At 40.2% G+C, this 19,950-nt stretch overlaps 1 protein-coding gene across 1 annotated transcript; it reads left to right on the forward strand.

The window, feature by feature from the left end:
* The first annotated feature begins 434 nt into the window (after positions 1-434).
* LOC132985401 (kelch-like protein 29) lies at positions 435-18,326 on the forward strand. Its single transcript, XM_061052749.1, has 3 exons — positions 435-561; positions 13,202-13,319; positions 18,042-18,326. The coding sequence occupies exons 1-3, from the start codon at positions 435-437 to the stop codon at positions 18,217-18,219; spliced, it is 423 nt and encodes a 140-aa protein (XP_060908732.1). The 3' UTR covers positions 18,220-18,326.
* The last annotated feature ends 1,624 nt before the right edge of the window (positions 18,327-19,950 follow it).

The raw sequence follows: 19,950 nt of genomic DNA on the forward strand, positions 1-19,950 counted from the left end.
TTTGTTCCACTTGATATAAAGTTTTTAGTCAAAAACACGTTTTTTGTGAAACCAAGAAGCAAACTGTCAGTTTGGGTTTAAAGAGGAAGCTGGAAACTGTCTTCCTATGCTCCTGTGTTTTTGTTTCCTCTATATCGATTTGACCTGGCCTGCACCAGTAGAAGCCCCACACCTACACCCTACCTCAGCCGCCCTCCTTAAGGCACAGTGTGACCGCACAGTCATCCATCATATGAGTAACCCCATCCATCCAGACACCTTTTTCCCCAAAGTGCCCTCTCATGACAGCCCACTTTCAGCTGACACCACAGTCCACCCAGCAGCATCCCTCCAATGTTCTGAGCATGCTCAGTCAGTCTCTGTATGCCTCAGCTCCGCCCTCACTGCACGAGCCAACCAGATGGTTTATCCAAACTCTCACAGTGTGATAGGCAATGGCTAATAAACTGGCCTCATACAGCTCCTCAGCTGCAGACAATCAGGACGGTCCTAATGGGCTGAAAAATCTGTTGACAGCCCGAATGGGAATGCACAAGTTCGGCAACGTGGGACATCCTAAGGGTAAGCACAGACAGGCTGACCTGATGCTCTCCTAACAGGTGGATTTTAGGTTTTCTTTGACTCACTTTCTTCCAAATATAGAAGCTGTCACGACTCCCTTTAAAGGCTGAATCAAAGCAGATCTGTTCAGAGGAGAACCTGAGCTCAGAAGAGAATCCAAACCAGGGAGCTGTTAGGTATTAAATCAGTTTACTCTGAGCTTTCTATTCCTAGTGACCTCCCTTTATGTGAGATTGTGCTTGAGTGAAACACACAGTTCCCTCTCCTGTCCCCTCTGTGTACCGGAGCAGTTTCAGATGCCGACAGTTATAAACAAGATTGCAGACACTCAAGTAAGGAATTCAGAGCCAATACACTTCAAAGCTGCTCCAAGGTCGCAGACAACAGAAGTATAACTGAAACAACCTCTGAAAGAAGAGCATAAACTGTTCTGAAACTACTGTACCAGCAGTGTTTGTACTCTCCCTTTAACTTTCCCTTTAACTTCTCTTAGTTGTGAAGCGCCCACTCAACACATTAAGGAACCAGAAAGAGCTTTCAACCTCTGCCCTCACTTTTCAGCCTTGTTGACTCACTCTACTCGAGCTGCAACTTGTGTCTGAGTCTGCGAGCTGTTTATTGGTGTTTGGTTTAACCTTGGGGAGTTTATGATGCCGGGGGAGCCAGAACCAGATGTTTGCAAATCCCCGACCAATTTTCACATTTAATGAAGCTTTTCATTTAGGTTTTGCTTGTTTTCTATTCCTTGATCGATAAAATGTGCACACATTAACGTGGACATTGCAAAAAAGTGCAGACATCAGTGCGCACACCATCAGGGCAATTTCGGAAGGACAGTGGAAATATGATCAACCATTCAGCACCAGTTAATCAGTGGTTTTGACAACCTCTTTAGCAGTCTCTCAACTGACAGTAACACTCATGCTGCTCTAGTCACAACAACGACACCGCAACGAGGGAAACTGCTGTCCATGTGTTTGCTTCAGACGCACATGGACAGCAGTTGACAGCTAGGTTTTCTTCCTGTTGCCTTCTGTTTCCTTCCTTGCTATCTCTCTATCACACCCACAAGTCTCCCTCATTCTGTTTTAAATCAATGAACACTTGATGTGACAATGTTGCTTACTGTCCAGCTGCAGAAACATAGTGGTAAAAGATACACAGTGAGAGCTTGTAACATGTATTCTGGTTTGCTTCCTCAGTCCTGCTGTTTGCACTTCTGCTAACACAAAAACAAAATATATATATATATATATATATATACATATACTTTTTTTTTCAGGGCAGGTCATTCAGAGTTCAGTGTTCCTGCAGTCCTTTAAAGGCTGACATGAACATAAGAGGCTTGGCCAGGGCAGAGATTTGGTTTTATACTGCACACACATCTGGTACAAAACTAGTAACAGCAAATAAAGTTACAGCCTCCACACAGACTGCTCACAAACACACTCAGGATTAATGGGTTGGTCCGTGAAAAATATATTCTAGTAAGGTGCTTTACATGCAGACTTTACTCCAATTCACTCATTCCATCTGGGTGAAGCTGGCCAGGCCTTCTGCTGCGAAAGCCAATAACGCAGAATAAATGAGGTGTTCAAACTCTCAATGTGCCACGTACTGACATGTGGAATACTTTGATTGAGTAGCTGATAAATTATCATCCCGACTGACGTCCAAAATATCCTCAAGTTGAGGCAGTAATTTGCGGAATCTGTCCAATTTGTGTTGATGGTTTTCAGTAGCAATTCATCGACAAAAATGTTAAACACTAAAGCCACTACTTGGCTTTAAATAAACTGTATGCCTGTGGTCTGATATGCAAAGGAGGTTCTGTGGCTTTTATGGCAAAGGCTGAAGGAGCTCTTCTGCCTTCATCCAGCTTCACAAGTCATTTGGTGTGTTTGTGTGTTTGTGTGCGTGTGTGTGTGTGTGTTTGTGTGCGTGCCAAACGTATGTGCAGTTGCACGCATGCCCAGCTTCATGGCTGTGATTGCATGGATACTTTGTCAGCCTCTCAGCCAAACAGCACAGTGACAGAAATCAGACTCTGTGTTTGATTTGGCTTTGGCCTTCAAAGGGAGCAATTTGTCTTCACTCTGCATCAGTGGACGCATCAACAACTGTATGCGCCTCTCTGTGTGGGTGTAGGTGTGTGTCCGTCTAGGTTTTTGTCTGCGTTTCTGTTTTCAATTTTAAGTGTGTTATATTTGTGTGGACATGTCATGTGTTTGTGTGTGTGAAGATTCACACGGAGCAGCTTGATGGCAGCTCTGACCTCATCACCTGCTGAGATATTTCAGTCACTGCCTACTCTACCTCCTGCTTCCTCCATCCATAGCAGAGTTTTTTTTTTCATCAGAGCTGCCTGTCAAAGTGAACAAAATCAAACTGCACTCTCACAAACTGTCCATTTCTGTCACAACTCATTTTTATTGTCTTGCGAAAAAAATGATTCGGGCGAGTTTTCAAACTCTTAAATAATCTCTCCACATCTGTGGCTCTAGCCGCAGCGATCACAGCTGTCAGCTTCTTTTTTTTTTTTAATCGTAGGTTGAGAGCTCAGCAGAGACGGACTGGCTCACTGCAAATGTATTTGAGGACCCTTTGAAGGCAGCTCGTGACAGGAAAGACAATAAAAAGGTAGTCTTTATATACATTTCAATGCCTGTTTGATTTTTTAAGGTTAATGATGTTATAAATTATTTTTTCAGCACAGCATGAACTGAGAGCTGAGAGGACTACTGGTAGCTGAGTTGTTGTTGTTGATGTTGTAAGAAATGCTGTTTTTGTTTGTAAAAGTATTAAAAGTCACATACTGTGCAAAATACACTTTACAATGTTTTTTTCAACTTGTGGGCAGTAATACGGTATGTGTCCCTAGTCTGTCTACAACCCCCCAAGTTCTCCCCGAGGTGGGTGTAACTTCCAGGTGTTTGTTCGGCTCGCTGAGTCTGCCTTCTCATAGTAAACTATAGGGCATGGTGCGAGAAAGCCCAATCAAGTTCCAGAGGGGTGTGGTCAAACACAGTTCATTTACATTTAAAGCTACAGACACAGAAACAGCCTGTTCTGAGCAGGGCTGAAATAAAGGGGATAATAGGCATGTTCAAATACAGGATCAGAGTGGATGTTTAGCAAGAAACTTCACAGACATGTTTTGGGGATCTCTGAGACTTATTTAAACTTTTAACTAAGGAGTATAACTCGTGACCTTTAATATATGGAGAAGATCAAGAACAGGCTCTGAAAGATTTTGTTAAGATTGAAGTTTTAGATCACACAAATCTGACGTTGACATGCAACCACTCCTCGCGTCGCTTTATGTTTTACATCATTATAAAACTTCCTTACACCTCACTGACTATTACTACTTTAGTCCGTCTTTCTTCTATTTCACAACCTGAACTCAGAATCACGACACACATCCACCGTAACACACATCCGCAGCAACAACCAGTCTCCTCCGCCTCAAAGGTGAGAAAATCATGCAAACAGCAGTTACATTGGAGCAGCATTTAGTGCCATAATGGCTCTAGGGTTTTTTTTTATCTTTTGAAAGCCCTAAAACACCTTCCAGAGAGAACTGTTCAAAAAGAAGGTCTCCTGGGTGGGACGAGTCCCTGAGAATGCTGTGGGCTCTCCTGAGGCAGTGCAATCTGTAAATGTCCTCAAGGGAGAGAAGTGGGCATCCAATAGGCGGTGTTTATGACCGTCTACTAGACCAACTAGCGAACCACAGGGATATGACATAGCTCATCACGGACTCATTGGAGCAGTTGATAGAAGGACACCAACGGTTTTTTTTGCCAGTTTTTTTGTTTTCCGAGAATTCTCAGGAAATACATTCTCTACTTGGCCTTTAAATTTGTTTAAATTTCATCAGGGTTCAGCGTCTGCAGAATAATCAGTGGTAAATTAATATAAGTCACTGTGGTGTAGTGCTTGGCGATAATCTTAAAGCCAACCACATTAGGATTAGCTGAAGCGGGACTCTGAGTTGTTATGATCCTAAACAGGCTTAATGTAAAAAAAAAAGATTGCATGGATTTTTTAAATATTTATTTTTGAACTTGTTATGCCTTTTTTCGAGAGGACAGTGGATAGAGTCAGAAATCGGGGAAAGAGAGAGAGAGAGTGGGGAATATAATGTGGGATAGGAGCCACACGTCGGACTTGAACCTGGGCTGCACACTTCAAGCACTACAGCCTCTATGGGGCAAGTGGACTAACCACTAGTCCACATGCACCACAAAGGCATGGATTTTGAGGTTATTTCCGTCATACATCTCCCATGAACTCTTGAATGGAGGCTGACATGGATTTTTTAAGAGCGCTGCATGTTTGCAAATTATTTATGAGGTTGGAATGTATTCCAATCACTGTGGACTCACTGTGTGTAGCTAATTCTCTGAAATGCTTACACACAGTCCCTAAGCGTATGGGTAACCTCTACTCATTAGTCCATATGGGAGCTACATATTAATGATATTGTTTTGAACATCTCATTTGAGAACAGCATGAGAGCGTGCAGATGTAGCTGAACATCCTCTCTTAACCTTTGCTTCGATTGGTTTCCACTGAGATGTCTTCACAGAGCTCCAGCTCTCAGGAGGGAGCAAAAAAATATATAAAAAGATTAAAGGAGGAAAGGAAACGTGAGGTCAGCAGCAGTGACTTGTTATAAAGCTTCTCGCTCTCCCTCTTCTTCCTCCTCATTATCGTCTTTTTAAGGAGAGGAGCCCCTCCAGGAGACACATACATTGTATCCCCCACAGTTAATACAGGGACAGAGGATAGCTCATTAGGATGTATCATTCCTCGTCCACCTCCTCCACACAGAGCGCCGGCTTCATTAATCACAAAGATGTTTCAGGATAAAGCTCAGTGGCAGTACAGGGAGCCTGACAACCTCCGCTCCTACATGCATATTCACAGATGTGGCTCACGACATGCTAGAAGGGGGGGCACCTCATCCAGACCCACTCCCTCCTCTATACTCACTTCAATTTATACCCCTCCATCTGTCTTGATGGTGCTGTTGAAGAGGAACTCTAGCTAATGTTACAGGGTCGTTCATAGTCTGACATACACTATAATGTTTTTTTCTGTTGTATTTCAAAAAATTGCATGCAGCTTCTTCCCCAGAGCTGAGGACATGCTACAAACACACACACACACACACACACAAAGATAGAACTAATGTAATAATGGACTGTGCAATAACTGTTGTGTTTTAACTCCCTATATTTGAATTTATAGAGTATTTATTACATTATTTTTTACAAATGTTTACTGGTATGAATGTGTATGTGGGTATGGGTGAGATGTGCTTGGATTGTGTATGTGTGCTGGTGTATGTGTATGTATTTTATCTTTTTATTTTATATGCTGCAAACAGGATTGCTTCAACGAAGTTTCGTTGCATAACATGCAATGACAATAAAGATCTATCTATCTATATCTATAATACATGAACAAAAAAAAAGTGTTTCCCAGAGCTGTAGTATAAGGCATTAATAATCAGACTGGAACATTGCTATTAAAATGCATGCCAGTTATCAAACACATAGTCATGACTGCAGCACAAGGCATTAGCAGAAACTCCCACTCTCTTTTCTCTTCATTCCACAGATTTATTGCAGACGACAAGTCTTAGCAAGTTCATATAAAAAAATCTAACTAAGATGAATAATAATGGCTTTGATTTGATCCAAGAGAGCTTTTCAGTGCACTCTGTACCATGCTTGAGCACGCTTTACCCCTTAAGACCAGTTCTTTGGACTAGAGGGAGTGCTCTGATCTGTGCTCAAGCACAGTACGCTTCCTTGGCCATGGCACGCTTAAGTGCACAATAAAGTGACTGTGATAAACTGATTTTAAAAATCCTTACAAAGACGCAGCATATTCAACATAACAGCATGACGGACTCAGTTTGAAAATGTTCAGCTGTCCAGTATTCTAGCTATGTATCTATCCAAGGAGAGACCAGGGATAAAAGGAGACAGAATGAAGACAAAGAGGGTCTCACCCAGAACTTCCAGCAGATACTTTTACATTGAGAGTCCGATCCGGCTCCATGCACCCTCGTCCGTCAACACCCACAGGCTGCATTCTCTGTGCGCGTAATTGTAAAATGCAACTTACATGCATCGGATGTGCAAAAGCAGTCGTGTTGAGTTGTGAAATGTGTGGCAGGTGAATAGTTGACCGCAGTTAAATAGGTTCATAAGTGTAGACGTTTCCTAATATCAAAAGTTACCCTATCAATTCCATAGTGAATACATACGGGTCATTTCTGACCCATGTGTGTAAACTAGATGTTATAATACAAAATGTATATTTCTTCAGTAACAGTAAACTGTTACTTTAAAGATAGAAAGGAGCAATTTAAATAATGATTTGTTGTAATCAAAAACAAGATATTTAATGAATACCTGGAATATTAAATGATAAAATACATTCATTTAAGAATTATAGCAAAGAAACACTCAGCCATGCACAAAATCAAATGGGGAATGAAAGCGGGTCATTTTGGACCCATATTGTGCATTAGAGGGGTAGTGATACAGAATTTTTTTTTTTTTTTCAAAAAGTAATAAAGGAAAAATGAAAAGAAAAAACTCAGCCGGGTCACTTTTGATCCATGTTGTGCATCAAAGGGTTAAAAAAATCTCTAAAAGTTGAAGGAGCAGTATTTCTGCAACTATAAATCTTTTTTTCTTTTTTTTTTTTAAATAAACTTTGGTTCAAATGATTTCCACTATGGAGGAGTTTCTTAAAGTTGTAATATCAAAACTGCAGTGACCAATGTATGTTCAACCTCAAGTGAACTGCTATTAGCTACACCATATGTAAATATGCATTTCTAATTTTTGTCTCCAGATATCAGATAAAGAAAACTTTTCACATTTCAACAGTCTGCAGTTTCTTTTTCACCATAGCTCCTGAAGGCAGCATGAGATATGGTCTGTACTCTTGATTGTTAGCCACAGGAGTCTCCATAGACTAAAACCTGTTTGAGGAAGAATGACCACTCTTCACCTTCTGTCCCCCTGGCTGTCTAATGAGGACGCCACTGCACCAGCCGGGACCAGAGATCATTTCTACGTTCTTTTTTTGTACTCCATTCAAACATAAAAAAACAGGAAAACATTGCTTGGCATCCTGTCACTGTGTTGCAGCAGGCCAACAGATCTGCTCCCAGGGCTCATTTTGTTTGTGTTCTTTCTCTGAACCGGGGTCTTTGAGGTGCACAAGTTCCTCTCTCTCTGTGTATCCCCTGCTCCCTCCCCCCCGGCTCAGTCCAGGCTGGTTGACAGCAGTGAGGCTCGGGCAGCTCAGCTCAGGAGGAGTATAAAGCGTCCTCTTCATGGTTTATTGTCTGAGGATATATGGAGCAACCACTGCCTTACAGACTGAAATCAGGGCAGAGAGAGACTCCAGCGGTCTCCAGGACTTCTGATACCTCAATGAGCTGATTTTCTCGGGGTAGGCTCTTAACAATCACAGCCTCTTATATTTCTGCAGACGTCTCGACAGTCTGAGGTATGTTCAAGAGACTTTTTGGATTGCTTCTTGAAAGAAATGAAGGCTTGACTGGGTTGCACATGAATCTGAAAGTTTGAATCCTCATGAATCATAGTTTGTTCAGAACAGGGAGACTAGATAAGTGGCCTGAAGGCCTGACGGTGATCATGACATTATGAACCTGTCATTTATTCACTGTAGCCGTTTAACCTGAGCTGGACATGTTGAAAAAATATTAAACACCTTGAAAAAAAACAGATGGTTCCTCGCCTCCAATTGTGTAAATAAAAAGAGAAAAATGTAAAATAATAAAATCGTACAGTAAATAAATAAATAATTTTAAATATCATTCAATTGAGTTCAACCTTTTCGGGCTCCAATCTCAATTTCAAAATATATAAATCATTAATTAATTTGTTTATGTAAAATAAGAATTGTTATAATGATCATAAAAATCATTATTGTTGCACCAAATAATAAAAAGATAAATTGAATAATTAATAAAGAATTGCTTTATAAAGACTCATAAGGAAATGTGCAACACCTTGCAGACACAATGTAACATGATGCAGATGAAAAAGTTATAATACAAAATAAATATGAAATAACAACTACCATGTTTTTAATTTACATTTAAATGACGGCCACATCTTTTGAAAATAGTACAAGAATAATCTCAGATTTGCAGGTATTTAACATTAAATTGTCAAGGTTGTTGTAAAACATGAATTTTTCAAAACTTATTTTCAAGAAAAGTAAAATTATAATTCTAAAAATGTAATGGAAATGGTGAATTACAAAAAAAAAGAGGCTTATTATGAGCTCTTTAATATTTTATGTTTAGGCTCTGCAAATAAACAGATAGAGGGAAGTGGATGTAACCAAGCCTTTGTAATTATAAAGATAATAATAATACAAAATAATGACTGTACATTTTGAACTATTTTGATATAGAGAGGTGATCTAAATTATAATAAATGAAGTGAAGTAAGGTCGCCCATAAGGGGGGATAAAGGGAAAAGCTTTCTGGGCCCAGTCACACAGGGAGGGTCCATGAAGGTTAGCAAAAACATGGTCCATCTTAATCTGAGCAACAATTACTTATTTTATTTTACACATAAATACTCACCATTTCCTCTAAAAGCAACAAAAACACACATTTTATTTATTGTGGCGTCAGCAAATTATACCCTGTTACAAAATGTAAGCCCCCTCTTCTTAAAATGATATGAGCCTTTTTGTTACTGACGTAAGAGAGAGGGTCCAGAGGGAGCTAATGTTAGCCAGGAAGCTATCGCTAACACTACTGATCGAATGTGCATACGTGGGTTTAAATCATCCTGGGCGAGCCTATTCACTGTCATTTCCTCTAGAAGGCCTGAAGATAAGGTTAGAAATTAAAGCATGTAAATAAATCTATAAATTATAAAGAAAAGTATTTTACCTTTTATTTTTTATGTATTTAATAGAATGCTTTGAGCAAAACATATTGTAAAACTTCAAATATAAGCCCATCCCAGTTTAAGGCCTCGTCCCTTTTACTAGATGTAAATGTGATGCTGCAAATTTTGACAAATACAGACTCAATTAGAGGTATACCTTGTTTTGTTGTCATTTCCTATGGTCGTGTTGCTCATGTTCATGTCATGTTCTTGAGTTTAAGTTTTTTTCCCTTTTGATCTTTTATTCATTATCTTTGTTACACTGCATTTAGGTCCTCCACCTTTGTTTTTGAAACTCAAGACTTGTGACGCATATCTTAATTTTTGGACCAATATAAGAGGTGCACTGAAACTGAAGCTGTTTACTTTGAAAGAGAACTTTTGTAAGTATTTATTCTGGATTTACTTTTAGCGTACTCTTCTTATTCCGATGCAAGATGAAATGGAAATTCTTCACTGTCCTGACTATTGAAAAGCTTTTTTAATCTGTTTTATTCCACAGACAGAGCTGTTCTGATACTTTAATATGAAATTTCATTTGATTAAAAAAAAAGTAATCTAATTTATCTAATCTAATCTATCTAATAAGTAATCAAGACAATAATCATCTATAATTTAACATATATTGTGCAAACAAATGACACCTTGAATTTTGGGATTTGTTTTAGTATTATACTTATACATTTGTTTTTCTTTAGGTTTGGTGTGATTTTATGGTCAATTATTGTCGTTAATTTAAATTTAATCTTGGACGCATCCAAGATTGTCATCCAATTAGTCATCTTGCTGATAAAACGAACAAACAAAATACAATTGGATTTTTATTTGTTACATAGTGTGTAAAACAACACAAAAATGTGTTGTATTGAAGTCTCTGTCCAAGCTTTAGAAATAAATGTGTTAGAGTTGTGCATGGCGTTATCGATCAGCTAACACAGTTTGTTTAACTGTGAGGGGAGAATTGATTGTTTAAAGTTTAAAAGAGAACAAAAAGGTCAGAGTGAAGATGAACTCAGTGTCCTTTTTGCTACCAAACACTGAATGTCATCCAACTGTACACCAAACAGGGGATGATTGCACATTGACTCATGCTGCAGAAACACAAGATTAGAAAGAAAACAAAAGTGATAAGAGGAACAATTCCAAAAGTCCTGAAACACTTTTGGCCTTGTTACTGTCGTTACAACATCTGTCACATCTTCTCTACCATTTGTCAGTTACTCTATTTACTTTATTTATATATCAATTCAACGACAATAGCAACATATTTAAAATACTAAGAAAATCAGAATAATAAAAAAAGTTCAAAATTAATAACTCAAAATAAGTAGTTAAAATGTTAACAAAAAGTTTTTTTTTTTTTAAATGGCCATGGATAATGCCATTAAAAAAAAAGTTATTCAAACCTTTCCTCTTCTTTCTTATTTGCCCTGGAATATTTAATTATCAAATTATTGTTTTACTCCTCATTTTGTATTTGAACATGTTGCTTGTTTTTTTCATTATCTAAAATACTCTTGTGGAATCTAAATAGAAACACAAGGCTATAGATGTAAGTCAAATCTCCCTAAACACGTTCTGATGAGTCCCCAGAGATGAACTTTTTGCTTGTGAGTTGATTCTTTCATAATTTTGAACACATTTGGATTTGTTACTACAAGCAAATTATGATTTATTCCTCTAATGGAGGCTGAATGAAATATAATATATAATGCAAAAAAACATCTTTTTTTTTCATTAAAAATGTTTTCCCTTTCCGCATGACCAAAATATGCAGACGTTATTTTAACCTATTTGATGTTTCTATTAGTTATAGTTTTACATGGAAACTAAACGGTGGCTCCTTAACAAATGTAGAACCCTAAAATGGCTCCAAGTTCAGCAACCTATGGTGTGCTGCCTCGCCCCTTCTGCTGTAGCCAATCACAGCTCAGTAAGAGGACTTACTACGCCTCATAGTAAGGGAGGCAGAGTGTGCTCTGATAGGTTACTGGAAACCATTGGCCCCAGCACCCAGATGTTTTACAGTAGAGTTACTAGGCTGAGCAGCAGAGTATGCCCTGATTTCATTCCCCCTCTGGCTGTGTCGACCAATCAGGTAGAGCCAACTCAGATGTCCAGAACTGTAGTAAACAGCTTAGAGGCAGGGAAATATGCTAGAACACTTCAGCTCTTTTTGCAGGCAAAAATATTCTCAGAAACTGTTGAACAATATTACCTGTATATAGTTTTTGTCTACTCACAACATAAAAAAACCCAAACTATGTCTTATACCTGAACCCATTTAACTCTGCTGTGCCTCAGCACACTCCATGCGAAACCCAAGAATGGGGACGCCATTAGCAGTTTCATGGTCCTCATGGTTGATGAGTTGTTTTAGGGGGCCATAGTTGTCCTTTCCTTCAGGCATTTAGATGTGTCTGCACGGCTAAGAGGGAGGCGGCCATTGTTCGCTGACAGAGTGAGTTTTCTGTTTCCCTCTCTCACTTTCTCTATTCAAGGGGCAAAAGGGTGGTGTGCACCGCGGCTGATTGGAAGTGAGAGCCATAACAGTCTCCGGACACTGTTCAATTCAAACTACTGTGTGTTCACTCTTCACTGTCCATGCTCACAAAGTGATCAGATAGCTGGCCATTTGGAGAGAAAGAGATGGATGACAGACAAGGCAAACATGAATGTGAACGTACGGCTCACTCTAACTCATGCGGCTGTGCATTGAATCCAAATACAACAGACATGTTGTCAAAAACAGGATCTATTATCATGTTTTTCTCCTCTTCTGTATTCAGCATGTTTAATAACCAGGTCATTTTCTCTCTGCTCATTCATTCTTTGATACAAAAACTCTGAAGGATGCAGCTCTCATTTAAAAGACTTTCATCAAAGTGAGCCTCTGAGCTGCACCTTATTTGTCATGAGTCTTTATTCTGTTTAATTTCATCTGCTGAATGAATTCAGAGCTGAGCTCAGTGTCAGTCAGGAGAACGAAGGCGCTAAATGAGAGCATATTTCTACCTAACAGACGACTGAGTGTTGTACTGGGATAATTAAATCTCTGCTTTGAGTCTGACATGAACTCAGACCAACTCCTTCATTTCTACACTAATGGCTTTCACCATTACATTCATAAGTCTGATCAGTTCCTGACGGCTGGATTGAAGAGTAAAGCAGAAATAAGAACGAAAAGTAGGCCTTTGTTCTGACCAGGGGAAGAGTGTCCACCTTATTTATCTAAAGCATCATGTATCTCTTGCTTTATATTTTCCAAGATTTGGTGTTGGGATTCGTGAATAGACCGCTGTTTTCATAATAATCTGCTTCTAAAGGTCAACTCTTCGCTGAGTATGGCCCTTGTTCAAAGCCGAATCATTTTATTTCAACATGAATAATACATCGACAGTCTCTGTTGTCAGCTCACTTCTCTTTTAGATGCTTTATTATATCATTCAGCTTCTTTTTAATTAAGTTGTAGCTCAGCAGTGAACATTAGCAGAGGTCAAATTCACTCATTAAATATCTCTCCATAATAATGATAGCTTTTGTAACCATTCCAAGTCATATGTTATTCACAAGCATGCTTTGGGTATTGTATGCCCTCTATTTCTCAGTACAGTATAAAATATAGTCCCTTGTTGAAACATTTCAACAAATTTGCACATTTCACTTCTCAGATAATGATCAGGAGTTGAAGTTCACAGACCTGAAAATAATAGTTGAAGGCAAAGAGTTTGAAGTCCACCAAAATGTTCTAGCTTCCTGCAGCTTGTATTTCAAGGACCTGGTGAAAAGGTTTGCCTTCTCTCCCCCGCCCCCCCCTCACACCAGCTCTTGATCCAATCTGTTCTTTTCATAGGGCACATGGGTGTCGCTTCTACCCGTTGACTGCAAGTTGTTTTAGTCACTGTGGTTGTGTTTTAACTTGTGTTTTAATGGGGATGTGTTTGTTCTCATTTGCATGTCAAGGGATGAGGTAAATAAAGTAAAAAACAAGAACAAAGATACACATAGCCCCAAGCTGTATAGCCAGAAGGCCTTAGGGATGTTTGTCACTTTAGCCCTTCACTGTGAAGCTCATCAGAGAGCAGAGAGTTGCTCATCAGCTGCTAAACTCACTCTGATTCACCTGTTCCTCCTGAATGTGAACAAAGTAGAGGAACCACAGAGCTGGATTGCTCATCTCAATGACAGCTCCACTCTGAATAAAAAATAGACTCTGAGTCCTCCTTTGACCTTGACAATAGCAAAGCAGCTCCCTGAGAGACTGAAGTGACTTTGGAGGGAACTGAACCCCTTTGCTGGACAACCTGTCCATCACATTGTCTCATCTGGGCCTGTTCTTCACCACATCATAGCATTTATGTGTAAAGACAGGACCCCTGAAATATAGGGTCCCCGAAAGGAGCAGCTGAAACCATTACCCTCCCCTTCAAAGGGCAGCTTCACATAGCAGGGAGACAGATTATCTTGAGTAGTTCTGTTTGACCCCTCCATATTTTCCAGTTAGTTTACTCTGCAGGTATTTAATTTAAGACTGCTGCATGTCTGTACAGTAGCGATGTGAAAAGCTCAAGGCTTTAAGCAGTCCTGACTCCAGCTGTCATGTTTTTTATTTATCTCTCCCTCTCTCTCTCTCTCTCTCTCTCTATCTCTCTCTCTGTGTGTGTAAGCCCAGGACTTTTCTAGGTGTGTGAGTCACAGAGTGTTATCAGCTGGTTGAGACCTGTGTTAAAGCCCATTACAGTGTTTGGACCTCTGTAACACTGCAGCTGAGTCATGAGAGCCCTGCTCAGCCCTCTGATTCTGCTTAGTCCCAGGAGAAGACAGGACAATATGATACAGTCCTGTCACAGCATTACAAAGGACAACCGTTTTTTCTTGCTCCCATAAAACAGCCTTAAAAGTACAATTTTCCAAACACTTAAAGGCAGGGTTGGTAATTTTTGAAAAACTAGCCTGATTTTGAAAGTAAATGGTGTTGTTGAGCTTTAACTGTAGCTTGACTTCACTGTTGATATGTATTGAGGTGTCATTACGTCTCAATATAACCTAACGTTTGTGTATCGAGTTCGATCACTCCAATGTGTGCCAGTGGTTCTGGGTTCATACATGGACAGAGGTTTGGGTTTTTAAACTCTCCCACTGTCAACCTCTCACCCTCACACCCTCCCCTTTGTCCTCCAGACCCTCTGACACAAATTTACTATTACTAACTTTTAAATCAAGGTTGAAGACTCACCTGTTTACAGCTTTCTTTAATTGAACAATTTTAATAAGATTTTAAACTTAACTCTGCACTGTAACTTTTAACTCTTTTTATATTTTTACTTTATTTATTTCAATTAATTTCATTGTAATTATTTTTATTTGAACATATCTCCAGATTTAATAATTTCAGTGATTTTTAAAGGTTCTATTTTAATGTTTCTTTTTTCCTCTGTCATGATTCTTTGATGTCTTGTGTGAAGCACGTTGAATTGCCTTGTTGTTGAAATGTGCTATATTAATAAACTTGCCTTGCCTAACAGATAGCTTTGAATTATCCTTAATTATTCCAAAATGCTATGTGTCTATTTCATGATGTGACAGAACTTGTTAGTCATTTTTAGCCCAGACAGATCATTTGTTGTATTTGAATTCTCCTCTATCTGAACACTTATCTCAGCAGTGTGAGTATTTTCACAGAATAGATGGACTTAGAACAAGCTCAATGTATTCCGTGTAAATGAGATTTTTTTTTAGATAGCTGTATTTGGAAGTGTGTGTTTGTATGTGGGTGAATGTGTGTTATTTGCATCTCCCCCTCTTTCCTCGCCAACAGTCTGACAGTCTCTGCAGATTTCAAGACTTCCTTTTGAATGAGTGGTGCATTTTTCATCAACAGATATCTTTTCCTGAGTGTGCCCAGCATCCTTTCTCTCTCCTCCTCTGTCCCTCCTGACTTCCTCTCTCACTCTTCTTAAATTCTGCAATCAGTTGCAGCATGAATATCCACGTCTTTGAAGAATCTCAGGAAAAAAGTCATTTCAGGAATACAAGTGCTCAGACAAAACAAACTGCCACTTGAGCTGGTTCCTATTCCACTGATTGAATAGGTTGATGAATGAGCTATTTTTTAAAGTCTTTTTTCCACCCACTCTTTTCTCCCTCCATCACTTTAACCCTGAACAACAACCCCCTTTGATTTTTTTCTGTCTGATTGTCCCCTTATAACACTTGCTGTTTTTTTTACTTTGCAGAAAGAAAAGGAGAAACTTTCTTGGTTTTTCCAGCTTAAGTCCATCCGGAGACAAATGTAATGGCCTTTATTTTGATTTTAGATGTCCTTCTCCTCTCTAACCTCCAGAGTGTGCTTGAAAATGATGACTAATGTCTCAGTTCATACACTACAGGCTGCTGATGAGTATTGCAGCGGGTACACGTGTTCAGTTTAAGTGTGATGGTGGATGCTGGCTCCCTGTGGAAGAACCGTCTCACCCTGCCTTCCTTCCTTTTTCTGTTTCTTCCTCACCCTCCTCTTTCATCCCCCCCAAAACTCTCCTCTTTCATCTTCACTCTGACCATTACATCCACCTGTCTCGACTTGTTTGTTTTGCTGTCTTTGTCTCATTAAACGCTGACTGTGTGTCATGATCTCTAATCAATTTAACTGGCTCCAGGAGAAAGGAAAAGACACAGAAACACACACACAAAGAGACAGAGCTGTATATTTGCACTAACATGAGTGACAGAAGAAAACAGGCTCCATCCATCTTCATGCAGGCTACTTTTCATATCAAGTCTGCAGCTGAAAAAAGAGAGGCATAGTAGTTGCGGCACGAGTTACGCAGAGCTAGGATTCCATTTATTTTGCCCTTGAGTGGATTATTTTTTCACATGGGACATTAAACATGGGTGGTGAGCTGTTATTCAACTCCCCCATACCTCCTGTATGTGAACAAAACCCTGACATTTAATCCCATGAATTCAGACCCTCAACCCCCCCATGCACATCTCAGGCTCTGCATTATGAAGGGATCACATTCTATTTCAAGAAGGAACTCTGAGGCATCTCTTACACTACACCAGCATGTATGGATACTCTGCTCTGCAACACACACACACGCACACACACACACACACAAACACAGAGCAGTGTTGTAGACTCACAAGCAGGGAGAGTACAACGCAGTTTAACAAGCATCCCTTACATTCTGTCAGTGTTTGAACTGTGTTGTCACTTTTTTTCTCGCTCTGTTTTCTGTCTTTTATCTCGTATTCACCCTGCCATGTACGCATGTCCACCTCTGAAACTATGCATTCATAAAAGCACACATAGAAAGCAAGACACAAAGAAATATTGTTTGTTTGTCCACAAGTCAGCAAAGTTAAAGAAAGGCAACCTCCAAAGTTTTATTTATGTTCTCTATTTATGGCCTTGGATATATTTTTAGGTGTTGGTGTTGTATCTGTGTCCTCCTCTTTTCTTTTTATTCTTTTTCCTGTCATTAGTGATGGGAAAAGCAGTTCTTTTCAGTGTACTGAATCAGTAGAATCAGTTCAGTAAAGTGATTCGTTCAAAAGATTCGTTCACCGAATCGTTCAGTACTTCTCCGCAGCTCTGTCTGTGAATCAGAATTTAATAAGCTGAAACACGGCCGAACGTTTAGTTCTGCTCGTGATCGTACTGAGAACAGCCGGTGGTGAATAATAAACCAATGAGCTGAGAATTTAGTTGGATAAAGCTACAGTTTGCAAACTGAAAGCTGCTAAAACAATCACATATATTTTCCCCGACCGTTCTGTTCAGTACGTTCAGTACAAGAATCACTGACTGAGAGGAAGAGAGAGACTCGGAGGCGGAGCTCTCGTTCAGTACGTTCAGTGAACGAACTGAACGAGAGCTCCGCCTCCGAGTCACTCTCTTCCTCTCAGTACATTCAGTGAACGAAACACTGACTGAACGTGAACGAGCGAGACTGCGAGTCACCAGCCTCAGTCACACACACACACACACACACACACACACACACACACACACACACACTGTACTGACTGAAACACGATTGTTAGTGGATGTTAAAACAGTCAGCTGAGTGAAATTAAGTTGGATATAAAAGCCGTTTGTAAACTGACAGCAGCTATAAAAAGCACATACATTTTCGCGACACCTAAATGTTAAATAATATATTTGCTACTTCCTCAATTTTGGAGACATGAGAGGGAGAAGTAGGGGCGGGCTTTAGCGACACAGAGCTCCTGACCGACTCCGTCCTGTTGGTTCAGTCAGTACGTATCACTGACATGAAGGGAGAGGGAGGGCGGGCTTTGAGCGACTCTTACGGTCTGGAGAGAGACACGAGACGGGAGAGAGGAGAGCGCAACTGAAGTTGAGAAATGAACGACTCTTTTCAGTAAGTGATTCAGTTCAGTTCGTTCACCCAGATGATTCGTTCGTTTTGAACGAATCGTTCATGACCGACACATCACTACTTCAAATATAATCCCCCTTCTCTGCCATGATTGGTTGATCAGGTTGTTGGGGGAGACTAGAAATGGCGAGGTGCTGGAGCTGACCATGAGCAACATCAGCGCCGGCATTCTGGAGATGCTGCTCGAGTTGGTCACTGCAAAGACTCTGCTGGAGGCCGCCAAGAAGTTCCAATTCAACACCTTAAGTGTGCGTCTCCCTCCTCAACCCTCCAAGGAATAGGAGCAGCTCAGAGCACAGGAGTGTGTGTGTCATATTTGCTTAGAACAGTCTACACTAGTACTTCTCACATCAGATATTACGAGGACCTTTCTATACATATGCATATCCATACATATTCAACATTCACCGCCTAAAGCAAAAAAAAAAATCTTATGTGTTGTTAATTGTTCATCACTATGCACAACTGTTACAGAACGTTTTGAGTACAAAATGATTTCTACAATGTCAGTGGCACGTCACACTCCTCTTTGTCATGTTTCCAAAGCGAGCAGCAGTGTGAGAAACCTGCTTGATGACGCTCTCAGTCCGGCGCGGTGCCCCTGAACAGATTTATAAAAGGCCGGGGCAAAATTGTCACTTCAATTTCAAATCATCTGTTCTGAACCATGATGGAATCAATGGACTGATACTCAGACGAGGTGAAGTGAAGGCAAGGACTTTTAGAACCTCAAGGAGTCACATGAAAAGCAAACGGCATGTTTCAGATTTTAGTGGGCGACCAACGAAAATGCTGAAAATGTCAGGTTTTGTATTCAATTGAATGAATTGTTTTCATGTGTCTGGAACACAAGGGAAGGTCATGTTAGTGAAAAGGTCAGCGTCTAGAAAGGAGGGAAAAAAGAGGATGGAAAACATGGAGGCCCTTTGTAGCCCTCATTGCCAGTGATACATCAATCAATCGGTGGACAAGATCCATGACATTTCCGTTGATTTGAAGAGTTGGAATACAATTGAATGTGCTTGTCTTCAGAAAAAGAGAAATTGATACAATGTTTGTTACACATACACTAAAGCAGAACAGCAAACATTTTCAAGAACTAATTTACCAATATGACATTTAATTAAAGACCTTAGGGGCTCAGGCAAATAAAAACATGTTTCTTTGTTCAAGCAACTCTGAGAATTTAATATGATGCAGTTTTAAAGGAGAACATTTGATCTCTGTCATCTGCATTGAAAAAGCTCTGACCAACTCAGTCGGGCAGACTCCTGCAATCTCGCAGTCTAATGGAGAGGTGCAGAGGTGACTTACTGAGATGATGTAGCAAAAAAAAAAAAAAGAAGAAAGACAGAAATGGGACATATTCCTCGGTTGTCTTAACAGCCCAGCACACTGGTTCCTGAGATGAGACAACCAGGTCACCCTGTCTCAGAGGAGAGAGGGGGATGAGAAGTGGAGGAGTGGAGGGAAAAGATTTGGAGTGAGAAAAAGAAGCAGAGCAGGACAGAAACGAGCGAGGAGGAAAAGTAATAAGAAAAGAGCCCCTGTGTTCTAATCTGATATCCAGCGGGTGAGTCCTCCGTGACATCCAGGCAGCAGAGATGTGATTTAGCTCTTGACCAAACTCAGATCATCCGTGTGTGTGTGTGTGTGTGTGTGTGTGTGTGTGTGTGTGTGTGTGTGTGTGTGTGTGTGTGTGTGTGTGTGTGCGTGTGTGTGTGTGTGTGTGTGTGTGACACCATGAAAAACGACCGGCAGGCCTGTAGAGAGGACAGAGGAGGAGAACAGAGAGAGTGTAGACTGCTCCCATCATGCCTCAGGAGGAGATCATGTGACCCAGAGGGTTCAGTTTACACGCATGGTCCAGCATCAGCTCATCATTCCCTTCTCCCCGTGTGGAGTCAGAGAGCAGCAGGAAATCACTCCCCCAGAACCTGTGACACTTTTTAATGACATGTCAGGAAGAATGTCACAGCACTGCTGCAAAACTCAGACAGGGAGGAGGAAAA

Source organism: Labrus mixtus, chromosome 12 (genome assembly GCF_963584025.1).
Source record: "Labrus mixtus chromosome 12, fLabMix1.1, whole genome shotgun sequence".
Lineage (NCBI taxonomy): Eukaryota > Metazoa > Chordata > Actinopteri > Labriformes > Labridae > Labrus > Labrus mixtus.

Bases quoted from the DNA above. Each gene is read 5' to 3' on its own strand.
- LOC132985401 (XM_061052749.1), top strand. From the start codon at position 435: ATGGCTAATAAACTGGCCTCATACAGCTCCTCAGCTGCAGACAATCAG. The intron at 562-13,201 runs GTAAGCACAGAC...TTCACTTCTCAG, and splicing joins CAACGTGGGACATCCTAAGG to ATAATGATCAGGAGTTGAAG. The intron at 13,320-18,041 runs GTTTGCCTTCTC...TTGGTTGATCAG, and splicing joins TTCAAGGACCTGGTGAAAAG to GTTGTTGGGGGAGACTAGAA.